This window comes from Aotus nancymaae, unplaced genomic scaffold, assembly GCF_030222135.1.
Source record: "Aotus nancymaae isolate 86718 unplaced genomic scaffold, 86718_ANA_hifiasm-v0.15.2.pri h1tg000025l, whole genome shotgun sequence".
NCBI lineage: Eukaryota > Metazoa > Chordata > Mammalia > Primates > Aotidae > Aotus > Aotus nancymaae.
This window is the reverse complement of record NW_026988438.1, coordinates 19232917-19247673: the sequence shown is the minus strand read 5'-3', so window position 1 is coordinate 19247673 and position 14757 is coordinate 19232917. Positions and strand designations below refer to the sequence as shown.

General features: G+C 37.1%; 1 protein-coding gene across 6 annotated transcripts in view; it reads left to right on the top strand.

The window, feature by feature from the left end:
• The window catches only part of CDK14 (cyclin dependent kinase 14), a 763966-nt gene that overhangs the window by 318639 nt on the left and 430570 nt on the right, over nucleotides 1-14757 (top strand). For all 6 annotated transcript variants that reach the window (XM_064380407.1, XM_012450847.3, XM_064380410.1 and 3 more), the window contains one exon: nucleotides 6202-6296. In XM_064380407.1, the coding sequence (XP_064236477.1) occupies nucleotides 6202-6296 (95 nt within the window). The remainder of the gene's footprint in view (nucleotides 1-6201; nucleotides 6297-14757) is intronic.

The following is a 14757-nucleotide window of genomic DNA, read 5'->3' as shown; positions in this document are numbered from 1 at the left end:
AGCATATTTTCAGAAACTCATATTTAGTTTAAGGTCCTCTCTATATTCCAAATTGCTCCAAATTTACCTCTTTCATCACCACAAAAATCTATATCCCACGATAGGCAGGCCTAATCTGGAGATGTGGGAGGAGGGTGCAAACATGCAAATGAGAGTTTCACTTCAGTTTTTAGATACTTGTTCTTGGGGTGTGGTGGGTGTCTCATCTTGGTATTACGTTCTCTTCTGGGAGTGGAAAATTCCCAGATAGAACCAAGCCCCCTTGTCAGGTTGTTACCATGTGTGGTGTTTGGATCCATACCTCTGTCCAGCACCTTGATCTATTTTATAACCGAGTTGCCTGTCAGTGATGCATTACCTTAGTGTGGCTGTAATAGGGCTCTCAGTACTGGATGATAAAGCTTGTTCTGGAGAGCAGAGGCAAAAGAAAAATCCTTGTTTAATGGGATCACGTGGTTCTGATTGCATCTTTCCTCTCTCACCCTCACAGCCACTCTCACAATTACAGTATAATGTAGTAGATAAGTGATTCTCCATTGTGGTTTTCCTCAATTCAGGGATAACTCAACAATCTTAAGCAAGGGGTTGTGTGTGAGGGTTAAAATCAGTTTTCAATGAAGTTGGTATGAAGCTATGCACATTCTTACTGAATATCAGGGTATCATTACAGTGAACACTAAGATATACTCATCAAGTTTATAAAAATGCAATTCAAACACCCATCCTTGCTTCTGGGAGTGGGTTTCAATAGAAGACAGACTGAAACATGTTTAATATTTCCTCTATGTAGGTGGGAGTTAGAACTCTGTGGGAATATTCCACCAGTATAATAGTAACAAAGAAAAGCATTCTCAATTCTGATCATCTTGATTTGAATTCTAGTTCTGCCAGTAACTAGAGGATTTCAGATGAGTTACTTTATTTTTCCAGTATGTAAATTATTCATGTTCAAATGGGGATAGTAATAGAACCAACCTCATGGTGGTATTATAGAGATTAAGATTAGCTTAAGGTCTGGTACATAATCACTTGATATTAGTTAGTAGTTGTTACTATTATCATACAAACAATGAACTAGAGCTGTCAAGGGCCAAGAACACCTTTATGGCAGGGTGACAAACATTGTTCAGCTGGAACATTATATGTACTTTTCAGTATCCATGTCAATGTTCCCCTCCACTGGTCCAGACAATTGATGATTCTCTATACTTTAATTTGGTTAAAAAAAATGTATTAACATCATCTCATTAAATTTCACATCTCTGTTTAGTTAGTGTCTGTTAGAAATTGTTGATTAGCCCTCTGTATTTCTATGTCTCAAAAGTGATATCTCAAGCTACACTCTTAAGTGGGGAAGTGATAAGCAGAGAATATTTGTCACATAAAGCTGTTTCTCATTCATCCACATACCTGACATCAAAGAGCCAAAGGTAATGTTTAAGGTTGACTATACCTTGGTTTTCTCCATCACATTTATTTAAATGTGGTGATTTAATAAAGTTGCAAGGAAAAAAAGACAAATGAAAGGCCTCAACTTTAATTACCAAAAAAACCCTCTCCTTCTGAGTTAATCTTCTTTTACTCATTTGATAGGAAGAATTTTATTATTGGCGTCTTTAAAGACTTGCTTTATATTTTATTGTTGACCTCTTTAAAGACTCACTTTATAAGAATCTAACTCTCAAAGCTGAGACTGTCTCTTAGATGCATCCTATTCCACAGGCCTATTCTTTTATAGACTGGGAAAGTTTTTAGAGAGCCTTTGATTCTTCCTGTGGAGTCAGCACGACTGATTCATAAGTTACAGAGTATTTCCACAATGTCTACCTATCAGTTTCACAGGACAAATAATATTGATTGTTTTACCACCGAATGTGGTGAAATATTAATTTTCTTCCATTATAGTGTTAACAGAATGTAGAATACAGCCATAGCAATTAATGCATCTAAATTCATTTAATTTAATAGACTACTTTGTACCATTAGCATCTTTCTTTACTAAATCTTTCTTCTGAATGAATGGAGATTGCTTTATTTTAAAAATGTCCTTATTTTTCTAATGTCCTCAGTTCAGTTTCTTCAAGTAGTAAGTTTAATATGGTCTATGCCTTAAAAACAATTACATTAACTTTTTTATACAAAGCTATCTATGTAGAATATATCATTTTTAGAAAATTATTTGTGCCTTTCCAGAAAGAGACAATTTTGGTTTTCTATTCTCTTGCCAAGTGATGACTATGTTTTACACTTACTCTAAGTAGTCATTAGCAGTTTATCTCCTAATAAGAATAAAAAGGTAATTTTCTGCTGGTACATTTTTCTTTAAGTTAGACTGGATTCATTCTTAAAGGAGCACAAAAGCAAACACACAGACCTCTCATTCTGATTTTAAATAATTTAGAGTGGAACTGTGAACACAATATTTTCCCCATTGAAGATCATTTTATACTGAAGTTTAATATAGGTTTTTAAATTTCTATTTAAAACTTGGGCTCAGGAGGGTGATGGTAAAGTGTGACATTCTCAAGCTGTTTCCTGGTGATGAAAAATGCATGAGAACATAACCCACACAGGACTAGTCAGGCGACTTTGAATGTAATTTTCCATTAAATTTTACTTGATTTAACTCAACACATGGTTTGTGTCTTACAAATTTCTTGAATAAAAATATAGGTGGTCCTAAATGAAAAGAGCTCATCATTGTAATCATAGTTTAAATTACATGGAACTGAATTAAATTCCTAGAAAAACATCTTATACCTTCCCTTCCTTTCTTTGTTTCCTTCCTTTCCTTTCTATATTAATTTTTGAACTAGCTTTGTCCTTCATATATGTATGTATGTGTGTGTGTGTGTGTGTGTGTGTGTGTGTGTGTGTGTATATATATATAGAGAGAGAGAGAGAGAGAGAGAGAGTGAGTGAGATATGGGCTGAATGGTGTTCCCTTAAAATTCCTATGTTTAAGTCCCAGCCCCCAGTACCTCAAAACATAACCGTATTTGAAGATAACAGTTTTTTTTAAAGAGGTGACTAAATTAAAATTAGGTCATTAAGTGTGACCCTATATAATATGACTGGTGTCCTTATAAGTAGTGTAGAGACACCAGGGATCCAGTCAACCAGAGGGAAGGCCATGTGAGGACACATGAGAAGGTGGCCATCTGCAAGCCGAGGAGAGAGGACTCAGGAGAAACAAACCCTGCCAAAACCTTGATCTTGGACTTCTAGCTTCCAGAACTGTGGAAAAAAAATTTTTTGTTGTTGAAGTCACCCAGTCTGTGTTTGGTTATGACACTTCTAGAAAACCATACATATGTATAAAATAAACCCTTGTTATTTGGTTAAGATATTTTCTTTAAACACTGTTAATTTGTGTTGGTAGTTTTGTTTTCCCATACTGAGTGCTAGCAAAATTTGTGCTGCTGCTTTTGTTTTCTCATACTGAGTGCTAAATGGGAGCAGATTACTTAGATGGCTTTGCTTTAAGGAAAAATATTTAATTGAAATTCAGTGTATGGTCTTGGGCAAATTGGTATTTCTGGGAGGTTTTCATTTTTATACATTTATATTAGAGTAGATGATGCCGACAGTGTTATGTAGCTCTAGGAGATCTGATTTTGTGAAGGCAGGAATTCTATTTTTGGTCTATATTTCATTATAAAATTAGTAATCATGGAGCTTGAGGAGGAATTGACACCACATTGAATGCTTGGTCAGGAAATGGGTTACTATGGTGTCCAGCTGTGGCAGATTGACTACTTGACCTTAGAAGCTTTCTTGCAGCACTTACTAATTTTTCAGCAGTTCTCTCAGCATTTGAGAGAAGGGGCCACTGTCTAGAGATAGGCTGGATTAATAGTTATGACTCTCAGATATGAACTTGTTTGCTTATTTTTTTCTTAATATTAATGATGAGCAACAGAAGTGGCCTGATAATACCTCCTCAGTCTGTGTTGCTTTAGGCTACCATGTGCTATGTACACCTGTAAAGATCAGACTTTAGATTTTGCAAAAATTTATTTAGTTCCACACATAAATTAAGTTCTTTTTCATTACACAGAATGAGGAAGCAATCTCATGGAAGTTTATGTGTAGTGGGTTGACTTCAACCATTGAGCCTTTAGAATATTTACAGGTGAATTGGGGTAGTAGGAAATTTGACTATGTACCTGTTTTCTACAATCTCTGTGGCATTAATTTAATCTTTATGTTTAAAATTATTCTTACCTTTGGAGTGTCAACTTGCCTTCCAAGGTTTTAGATTCTCTACCCACTGAATTGTATTCTTCTTTTTCAGGATATTGCTTTTCCGAAAATGCTTTGTGATGTTTGGTTGTATACTCATATTTGTATTTGAGAATCACTGTGAACTTATTTTATTTTCTGTAAATTGTCTCTACTGATTGTGTGAAAGATTACAGCCTGGGGGTTAGGAGACATTGCTTTTTCTCTGAATATTGACTACTTGAGTTCTTACTCTGCTCAGATACTGCATTCTAAGCCATCTCCTGTGCAGATGTCTCTGCAGCTTGCTTGGGAGGACACTGCAGTCTCAACTGTTAATGTGTTGATTAGTCTCATGTTCACCTAGAGGTTCCTGCTTCTTTTATTGAATAGTCTTCTCCTTTTATGGAATAGTCAGGCTTTTCTCTTAAGTTTTGATTTTAGTTACCTTCTTTCAGAATTCTTCAAAATTTCTGATTGGATATTTTGGCACTCTTTTTTGTTTTCTGTTTCTAATTCTGATTTATTATTTTTGAAAAATAACTTTTCAGTCACAATGGGGTATTTTGGGTCAGAAGGAGGTGAGAAACGTGTTCAACTGGCCACATAAAATCCATAAAAATAGTGCGAGTCAGAATCATTGCCCACGTGTTGTGTGTTTTTGGTAAGTGGTATACTCAAAAGTAGTGTTCAAGCCCAACTTCTAGAATACAAGTTCTAAACTTCTAAAGTTGGTTATTTATGAAGTACCACAAATATTGGAAACTTTTTATGAATTATAAGATAATCCATTTAGTAAAATAGTTTTCATTTATGTAATTATCATTTTCTAATATGCTTTGACAATTATCCTTTTAAATAATAGCAACAGTATAATAGTAGAACATTTCTTATTGAAATATAAAATGAATGCTTCTCCACCATAGAGGACAACACTCCCCTTTTGTTGCTCCACAGTTAAAGTTGGGGTGGGAGCTGAGCACAGCAACAGTGATGAGGTCACTCACTCTGAGCATTTTTTTAGTCCTGATGGGATGTGACCTGTCTTAAGGAAGAGTTATTTTGTGGCAGCTATACCTTAAGGATTGATTTATGTATACATAAAATAGTTCCATTTTGTATTAATTAGTGATAGCTGAGTGATACATCTTCTGATTATCTGTTGGAATTATCACTAAAAGATATCAGAGGAGTAAAAGGTAAAAACTATTCTAAACTTATGTGATGTACAAAAACAAGTAGTGGGCTGGATTTGACCCATTGGCCACAGTTTGCCAGCTCCTAATTTAGGAGATTGTATAATAAATAACATGTAAAGTATTCATAATTTATTGAATAAAAAAGGGAGGGGCAGGTTAAAAAACAGTAGATATAGTGCAATTTCATTCATGTAAAAAAGCAATCATCAGCTTATAGATAGCACTGGAAGAACAGATATCAAAATGTTAGCAGTGGTTCCCTGGTTAGATTATGGGAATAATTTCATCCTGCATTGTGTTTATTTACATTTTTTTTTGAGTTTTGTACCCTGTGGATTCTGTTGTTTTGAAAAATAGATATGGGCCAGGTGCGGTGGCTCATGCCTGTAACCCCAGCACTTTGGGAGGCTGAGGAGGGCAGATCATGAGGTCAGTAGATCAAGACCGTCCTGGCCAACATGGTGAAACACCGTCTGTACTAAAAATACAAACATTAGCTGGACATGGTGGTGCATGCCTTCAATCCCAGCTACTCGGGAGGCTGAGTCAGGAGAATAGCTTGAACTTGGGAGGCGGAGGTTGGAGTGAGCTGAGATAGTGCCACTGCACTCTAACCTAGTGAAAGAACGAGTTTCTGTCTCAAAAAAATATAAGTATGCCAGAAAAGATAATTATTTAAAAAGTGAGAGAGCATCTGTACATTATCAGCAAAATCAGGATATTTGTTGTTAATTAATTTGATACAATATGTTTTGTTTACCCTGTGCTTCATTTTTAGCCAACAAGTCCCAAATTTGGAAAAGCTGACTCATACGAAAAACTGGAAAAACTAGGGGAAGGATCTTATGCTACAGTATACAAAGGGAAAAGCAAGTAAGTTAATTATTTTTGGAATATTTCACATGTACAGTGTTTCTGCTCTCTTATTATTAAATAGCATTTTATTTAAATAATTCTTACTTAATATACAGTAGATTTCCCTCCCTTGGGTATTTTTTATTTTTATTTTTGGCAAGTGTGTAAAACTCATTGGAATTGGTGTACGCTGCTAGTAAACAGTTTTTCAGATTGTTCAATTTATTTTTCTGTTTAACACTCCTCCCTGCAACATTGTTTTCTCTTTCTTTCAAAGGAGTTGGAACTCTCTAAGGAGAATTCATTTCCAGGTGAATTATGTGATTAATTTCTCATAGAGATTTAGTGTTGACAATAGGAGTATTTGTTTGACAAAGCCAAATGTATTGGCCATTCTCGGGGTCTTTTTAAATTAAGCTTTTACTCCATCTTTCAGAAATTTCTTAGTTAAGAAAAAAAAAAAAAACAAATGGCAAGCTTTTCTTTTTCTTTCTTTCTGTCTGCTTTGGCATCATGCTGCGTGTATTTTCATATAGAGAAATAACTCTCTCCTACTTCCTTCATTCTCTCCATTGCTATCTGGGGATCAGGGCACAGATTTTGATTCTTAAACAGCTTGTGCTCATGTGTTTCTGATGGATCTCCTTCCTCTCCCTTATTGATCAAGGGCAGAGAGATATTGTATTTAGTGGCATGTAATAACTTATCTAAGTTGTAGATAACTTAATGCTATCTCTGCAACAACCACAGAAGTCACAAGCTTTGTTTTACCTTTATAACTTTACCCAATGATGTTGCAAAATAATTTTCTATGCCATCCCTGTTGTTATCTCTTTTTAAAATCTTTATAGAGGATAGGACTTTTTTTTTTCTTTTTCTCCCCCTGCAACAGCATTTGGCCCTGTTGCCCAGGCTGGAGTACAGTGGCTTATAACAGCTCATTGCAGCCTCAACCTCCTGGGCTCAAACAGTTCTCCTGCCTCAGCCTCCTGAGTAGCTGGGACTACAAGCATATGCCATCATGTCTGGCTATGTAAAAAAAAAAAAATTAGAAATGGGATTTCCCTGTGTTGTCCAGGCTGGTCTTAAACTCCTGGGCTTAAGTCATCCTCTGGCCTTGGCCACCCAACATGTTGTGATTACGGGTGTGAGCCACTGCACCAAACCTGGTTAGGACATTGTAACCTAAGTAATTAAATAAGAAGATGTAGAAGAGAAAAATTATCTGAAGGATCATTCCAAAGACATAGTTGGAAATTTTGATTATGTGCTAATTTAGGTGATCTTAGGATTTTCAGAAGTGTGGTCTTACACCTGTTTGTTCATGTTTCTTAAGTTTAGAAGATAAAGATGTATTTTTTATAAAGAAAGATGTGTAATGCAAAATACCATTAAGTCAAAAGTAGTAGTATTAATTTTGAGAGTTGTAAAAAAAGGTTTGCAAAAATGGTGCAGAGAGCCCTCTCCATTCCACACCCAGGCAGATCTCCAGGCATTTGGAGCACCTGCTTGCCTGGTTTTGCATCCTGAGCTGTCCCACCCCTCCTGTCCAGAGATCCTGGTGTAGCGGAGCCCTCTTCACTCTATGCCTGGGCAGATCTCTAGGCTTTGAATGCACCTGCTCACCTCACCTGGATTGGCAGCCTCAGTTGCCCCACCCTTCCTGTGCAGGCATCCAGGTACAGGAGGGGCTCTTTCTGCTTCACATCCAGGCAGATCGCCAGACAGTTAAGAGTACCTGGTCACCTGGTTTAGCATTCGGAGTCACTCACTATTCCTTTACAGAGACCATGGCACAGCTGGGCCTTCTCTGCTTTACACCCAGGCAGATCTCCAGGCATTTGGAGCACTGGTTCACCTGGAATGTCAGCCTAAGCTGCCTCACCCTTTCTACACAATAACTCTGGTGTGGCAGGGTCCTCTCTGCTCCATGCCCAGGCAAATCTCCAGAGATCTGGAGCACTTACACTCCTGGATTAGAAGTTTAGCCTGCCTCCACTTCCTGTGCAGAGACTTGGGGCTGAGGATGTTTCCCAGCTTCATGCTTAGTCGCACCTCTGGGTGCTTGGTGGCTTTCCACTGGATTCTCCCTCAGTGCTAGTGCTTGTGCCTGCCATCAGGGAATGACCATCTTGCCTCCCGCCCTCCAGGACTGAGAAAGGAACTCAGAACACTATGGACTCAACAGATCAGCCTATTGCCTAACACAACAGAGAGCATCTCCCCATAAATAAGGATCAAGTATATATCCAGCCACATTGGCTGTAGTAGGCTCTTATTCATAAGTGCCATCTACGGGCTATAGGTCCAGCCAAACAGCCCTATATAAAAGCTGCTGATAGAAGTGCAGAGGGCTATAGAAGCAAAGCCAAAAGATCCTACCCAGCATTCTCTGCAGTCACAACACATAGGGAGTCAGGAGAAGGGAAAGGGAAAGAAAAAAATCCCAATAATATTACAGAGAAAGAAAGAAAAAGAAAAAATCCAATCTGTACAAAAATAATTATAAAAATTATAATACCAACATCTCCAGATGAGAAGGAACCAGCACAAGAATTCTGTTATCATGAAAAATCTGAATGTTATAACACCACTGAAGGATTACACTAACTCTCCAGCAATAATTCCTGACTAATTTTATGGAAACTCAGAAATGACAGATAAAAAATTCAAAGCATGGATTACAAGGAAGTTCAGTGAGATCCAAGATATGATTGAAAATCTACACAAAGAAACTTCTAAATCAATCCAGGAAATGAAGGCAGAGGAAGCATCTTAAAAGGAAATCAGTCAGAGCGTTTGGAATTGAAAAGCTCTCCTAAGGAATTTCTATACAGTTGAGGCTGGGTGTGGTGGCTCATGCCTGTAATCCCAGCACTTTGAGAGACCAAGGCAGGTGGATCATCTGAGGTCAGGAGTTCAAGACCAGCCTGGACAACATGATGAAACCCTGTCTGTACTAAAAATATAAAAATTAGCTGGGTGTGGTGGTGCATGCCTGTAATCTTAGCTACTCCAGAGGCTGAGGCATGAGAATCACTTGAACCCGGGAGGCAGAGGTTGCAGTGAGCTGGGGTCATACCACTGCACTCCAGCCTGGGCAACAGAGTAAGACTCTGTCTCCAAAAAAACAAAACAAAACAAAACAGTTGAAAGCTTTATCAATAGCTTAGACCAAGCAGAAGAAATAATTTCAGAGATTGAAGACCAAGCCAACTAACCCAGACAAGCAAAAATAATAAAATTTTTTTTAAATGAACAAAGTCTTTGAGAAATATGAGATAATGAAAAGTGATCAAACCTTCAAATTATTAGCATTCCTAAGTGAGATGGAGAAAAGGTAAATAACTCGAAAAACATATTTGAGGGAATAATCCCAGAAAAATCTAATCTTGCTAGAGAAGTAGATATCCAGATTCAAAAAATCTTGAGAACATCTGTGAGATACTATATAAAATGAACATCACCAAGACATACTCACCAGAATGTCTGAGGTCAATGCTGAAGAAAAATGTTACAGACAGTTAGAGAAAAAGGCAAGATCATGTATAAAGGAAACACCGTTAAGCTAACAGCTGACTTCTCAGCAGAAACCTTACAAGTCAGGAGAGTTTGGGAACTGGACTTAATAGGCATATACAGACTACTACACCTGTCAACCACAGAATTACATTCTTTTCATTTGCATGTAGAACAGATAACCACATGCTTGGTCATAAAGCAAGTCTCAATTCAAAAAAATCAAATACCATCCATACTCTTAGACCACAGTGGAATAAAAATGGGAATCAATACCATCCCCAAACTTCACAATTACATGGAAATTAAACAACTTGCTCCTGAATGATTTTTGGTTAAACAACGAAATTAAAGCAAAAGTAAAAAAATTCTTAGAAATAAATGAAAACAGAGAAACCATACCAAAATCTCTGGGATACAGCAAAAGCAGTGTTAAGGGGAAAGTTTACAGCATTAAATGGCTACCTAAAAAAGTTAGATCTTAAATTAACTAACATCACATCCAGAGGAACTAGAAAAACAAGAACAACCTAACCCCAAAGCTAGCAGAAGAAAAGACATAACCAAAATCAGAGCAGAACTGACTGGAATTGAAACCTAAAAATCTCTTAAAAAATTAATGAAACCAAAAGTTGGTTCTTTGAAAGAATAAAGATCAATAGAGCACTAATTGACTAACAAAGGAAGAGAGAACATCCAAATTAGCACAATAAAAAATGACAAAGGTGACATTACAACTGATCTCATAGAAATACAAAAGATTGTCAGAGACCATTAGAAAGAACTCTATGTATACAAGAGGAAATAGGTAAATTTCTAGAACACATAACCTCCCAAGATTGAATCAGGAAGAAATGGAAACTGAACAGACCAATATCGAGTTCCACAATTGAATTAGTAGTAAAAACCTACCAACCAAAAAAAAAAAAAAAAAAGCCTAGGACTAGATTGATTCATAGCCAAGTTCTACCAGAAGTTCAGAGAAGAGCTGGTACCAATTCTACTGAAACTGTTGCAAAAAATTGAGAAGGATGGATACTGCCCTGTCATTGAGGATGATGTAGCCAGCATCATCCTGATAGGAACAACTGAGAAAGAAACAATGAGAAAAGAAAACTACAAGCCAATATGCCTGACGAAAATAGACACAAAAAGCCTCAACAAAATACCAGCAAACTGAATCCAGCAATGCATCAAAAAGCTGGGCCGGGCGCGGTGGCTCAAGCCTGTAATCCCAGCACTTTGGGAGGCCGAGGCGGGTGGATCACGAGGTCAAGAGATCGAGACCATCCTGGTCAACATGGTGAAACCCCGTCTCTACTAATACAAAAAATTAGCTGGGCATGGTGGCGTGTGCCTGTAATCCCAGCTACTCAGGAGGCTGAGGCAGGAGAATTGCCTGAACCCAGGAGGCGGAGGTTGCGGTGAGCCGAGATCGCGCCATTGCACTCCAGCCTGGGTAACAAGAGCGAAACTCAGTCTCAAAAACAAAAACAAACAAATAAAAAAAGCTAATTCACCACAATCAAGTAGGCTTCATTCCTGGGATGCAAGGATGGTTCAAAATTCACAATCAATACATATGTTTCACCGCACAACAGAATTAAGAACAAAAACCATTTGATCATTTCAGTTGGTTTGCTAAAAGCCTTTGATAAAAATCCAGCATCCCTTCATGCTAAAAACCCTCAATAAGCTAGGCATTGAAGGAACATAGCTCAAAATAATAAGAGCCACCTATGACAAACCCACAGCAACATCATACTGAAATGACAACAGCTGGAAGCATTCTCTTAGAGAACTGGAAAAAGACAAGGATACCCACTCTCACCACTCCTATTAAAACATAGTACCAGAAGTCCTAGCCAGAGCAATCAGGCAAGAGAAATAAATAAAAGGCATCTAAATAGGAATAGAAGTCAAATTATCCTTCTTTGCTGACAATATAATTCTATACTTGGGAAACCCTAAAGACTCTGCCAAAAAGCTTCTGGAATTGATAAATGACTTTAGTACAGTTTCAGAATATAAAATCAGTGTAAAAAATCCAGCATCATTTCTATACACCAGCAACATTCAAGCTCAGAATTAAATTGAGAATGCAATTTCATTGCAATAGCCACAAAAAAATTAAAAGACCTAGGAAAATGTCTAACCAAGGAGGTGAAAGATCGCTACGAGGAGTACTGTAAAACATTGCTGAAAGAAATCATAGATGACACAAACAAATGGAAAAACATGCCATGCTCTTGGATTGGAAGAATCAATATTGTTAAAATGGCCATGCTGCCCAAAGCAATCTATAGATGCAGTGCTATTCCTATCAAACTACTACTGTTGTTTTTTACAGAATTAGAAAAAGGTATTCTAATATTCATATGGAACCAAAACAAGAGCTTGAATATCCAAAACAATCCTAAGGGAAAAGAACCAAGTCAGAGGTGTCACACCATCTGAATTCAAACTATGTTATAAGGCTACAGTAACCAAACTATCATGGTACTAGTACAAAATAGACACATAGACCAAAGGAACAGAATAGAAAACGCAGAAATAAAGACACACACCTGCAACCATCTGATCTTTGACAAAGTTGACAAAAATAAGTAATGGGGAAAGGACTCCCTATTTAATAAATGTTTCTTGTGTAGATGGCTGTCCATATGCAGAAGAATGATACTGGACCCCTCCCTTTCACCATAGATAAAGATGGATTGAAGATTTAAATAGAAGACCTCAAAACTGTGAGGATCCTAGAAGAAAATTTATGAAACATCATCTGAGCATTGGCCTTGGGAAGCAATTTATGACTAAGTTCACAAAAGCAATTGCAACAAAAACCAAAATTACTGAGTAGGACCTAATTGAAGAGCTTCTGCTCAGCAAAATAAACTATCAACAGAGTAAACAGAATGGGAGAAAATATTCAGAAACTGTATCTGACAAATATCTAATATCTGGAATCTCTGAGGAACTTATATAATTTAATAAGCAATAACTGAATAGCCCCATTAAAAAGTGAGCAAAATACGTGAACAGAAACAGACACTTCTCAAAAGAAGACATTCAAGTGGCCAACAAACATGAAGAAATGCTCCGCATCACTATCATCAGACAAATACAAATCAAAACCACAATGAGATACTATCTCATGTCAGTTAGAAAGGCTATTATTAAAAGTCAAAAGCAGGTGCTGGGAAGGCTCTGTAGAAAAGGGAATGCTTGTATAGTGCTGGTGAGAATGCAAATTAGTTCAGCTACTGTGGAAATCAGTTTGGAGATTTCTCAAAGAACTTAAAACAGGAACTACCGTTCATCCCAGCAGTCTCATTACTGGATATATATCCAAAAGAAACTAAATTGTTCTACCAAAAAGACACATGCACTTTTATGTTAATCACAGCATTATTCACAATAGCAAAGCTATGTGGAGTCAACCTACATGCCCATCAGTAGTGAACTGGATAAAGAAAATTTGGTACATATACACTGTGGAATATTACACAGCCATTAAAAAGAATGAAATCATTCTTTGCAGCAACATGGATGCAGCTGAAGGCCATTATCATAAGTGAATTAACACAGGAACAGAAAACCAGGTATTGAATGTTTTCACTTATAAGTGGGAGCTAAGCGTAGGGTACACATGGACATAAGTTGGAAACAATAGACACTAAAGACTGCTGAGTGGGGTTGCTGAGGAAGGGAGAAAAGGATTGAAAAACTTTTAGGTGCTATGCTTACTACTGCCATGACAGGATCATTCATATCTCAAACCTCAGCATCATGCAATATGCTAATATAATAAACCTGTACATGTAGCCATGTAATCTAAAATGAAAGTTGAAATTATTTAAAAAGTCTTAAAAAAATTTTTTAAATGAACAGTCAACATGATAAGGAATAAACAACAAAATCCAGGGGACTGTTAATAATTATATTGCTTGAGAACTTTGGAATGTCAAGGTAATGGTCTAAATGGTTATTATTTTTTTTTTATTATACTTTAAGTTCTGGGATACATGTGCAGAATGTGCAATTTTGTTACACAGGTATACACGTGCCATGGTGGTTTGCTGCATTCATCAACCCGTCATATATATTTGGTATTTCTCCTCATGCTCTCCCTCCCCTAGCCCCACACTCCCTAACAGGCCCTGGTGTGTGATGTTCCCCTCCCTGTGTCCATGTGCTCTCATTGTTCACCTCCCACTTATGAGTGAGAACATGTGGTATTTGGTTTTCTGTTCTTGTATTAGTTTGCTGAGAATGATGGTTTCCAGCTTCATCCATGTCCCTGCAAAGGACATGAACTCATCCTTTTATATGGCTGCATAATATTCCATGGCGTATATGTGCCACATTTTCTTTATCCAGTCTGTCATTGGTGGACATTTGAGTTGGTTCCAGTTCTTTGCTATTGTGAACAGTGCTGCAGTAAACATATGTGTACATGTGTCTTTATAGTAGAATGAATTATAATCCTTTGCATATATACCCAATAATGGGATTGCTGGGTCAAATGGTATTTCAGTTCTAGATCTTTGAGGAATCACCATATTGTCTTCCATAATGTTTGAACTAATTTATATTCCCACCAACAGTGTAAAAGCATTCCTGTTTCTCCATATCCTCTCCATCATCTGTTGTTTCCTGACTTTTAAATGATCGCCATTCTAACTGCCATGAGATGTTGTTATCTCATTGTGGTTTTGATTTTCATTTCTCTAATGACCAGTGATTATGAGCTCTTTTTTTTCATATTTTTTGGGCCACATAAATGTCTTCGTTTGAGAAATGTCTGTTCTTATCCTTTGCCCACTTTTTGATAGGATTGTTTTATTCCTGTAAATTTGTTTAAGTTCGTTGTAGATTCTGGATATTAGCCCTTTGTCAGATGGATAGATTGCAAAATTTTTCTCCCATTCTGTAGGTTGGCTATCCTTTCTGATGATAGTTT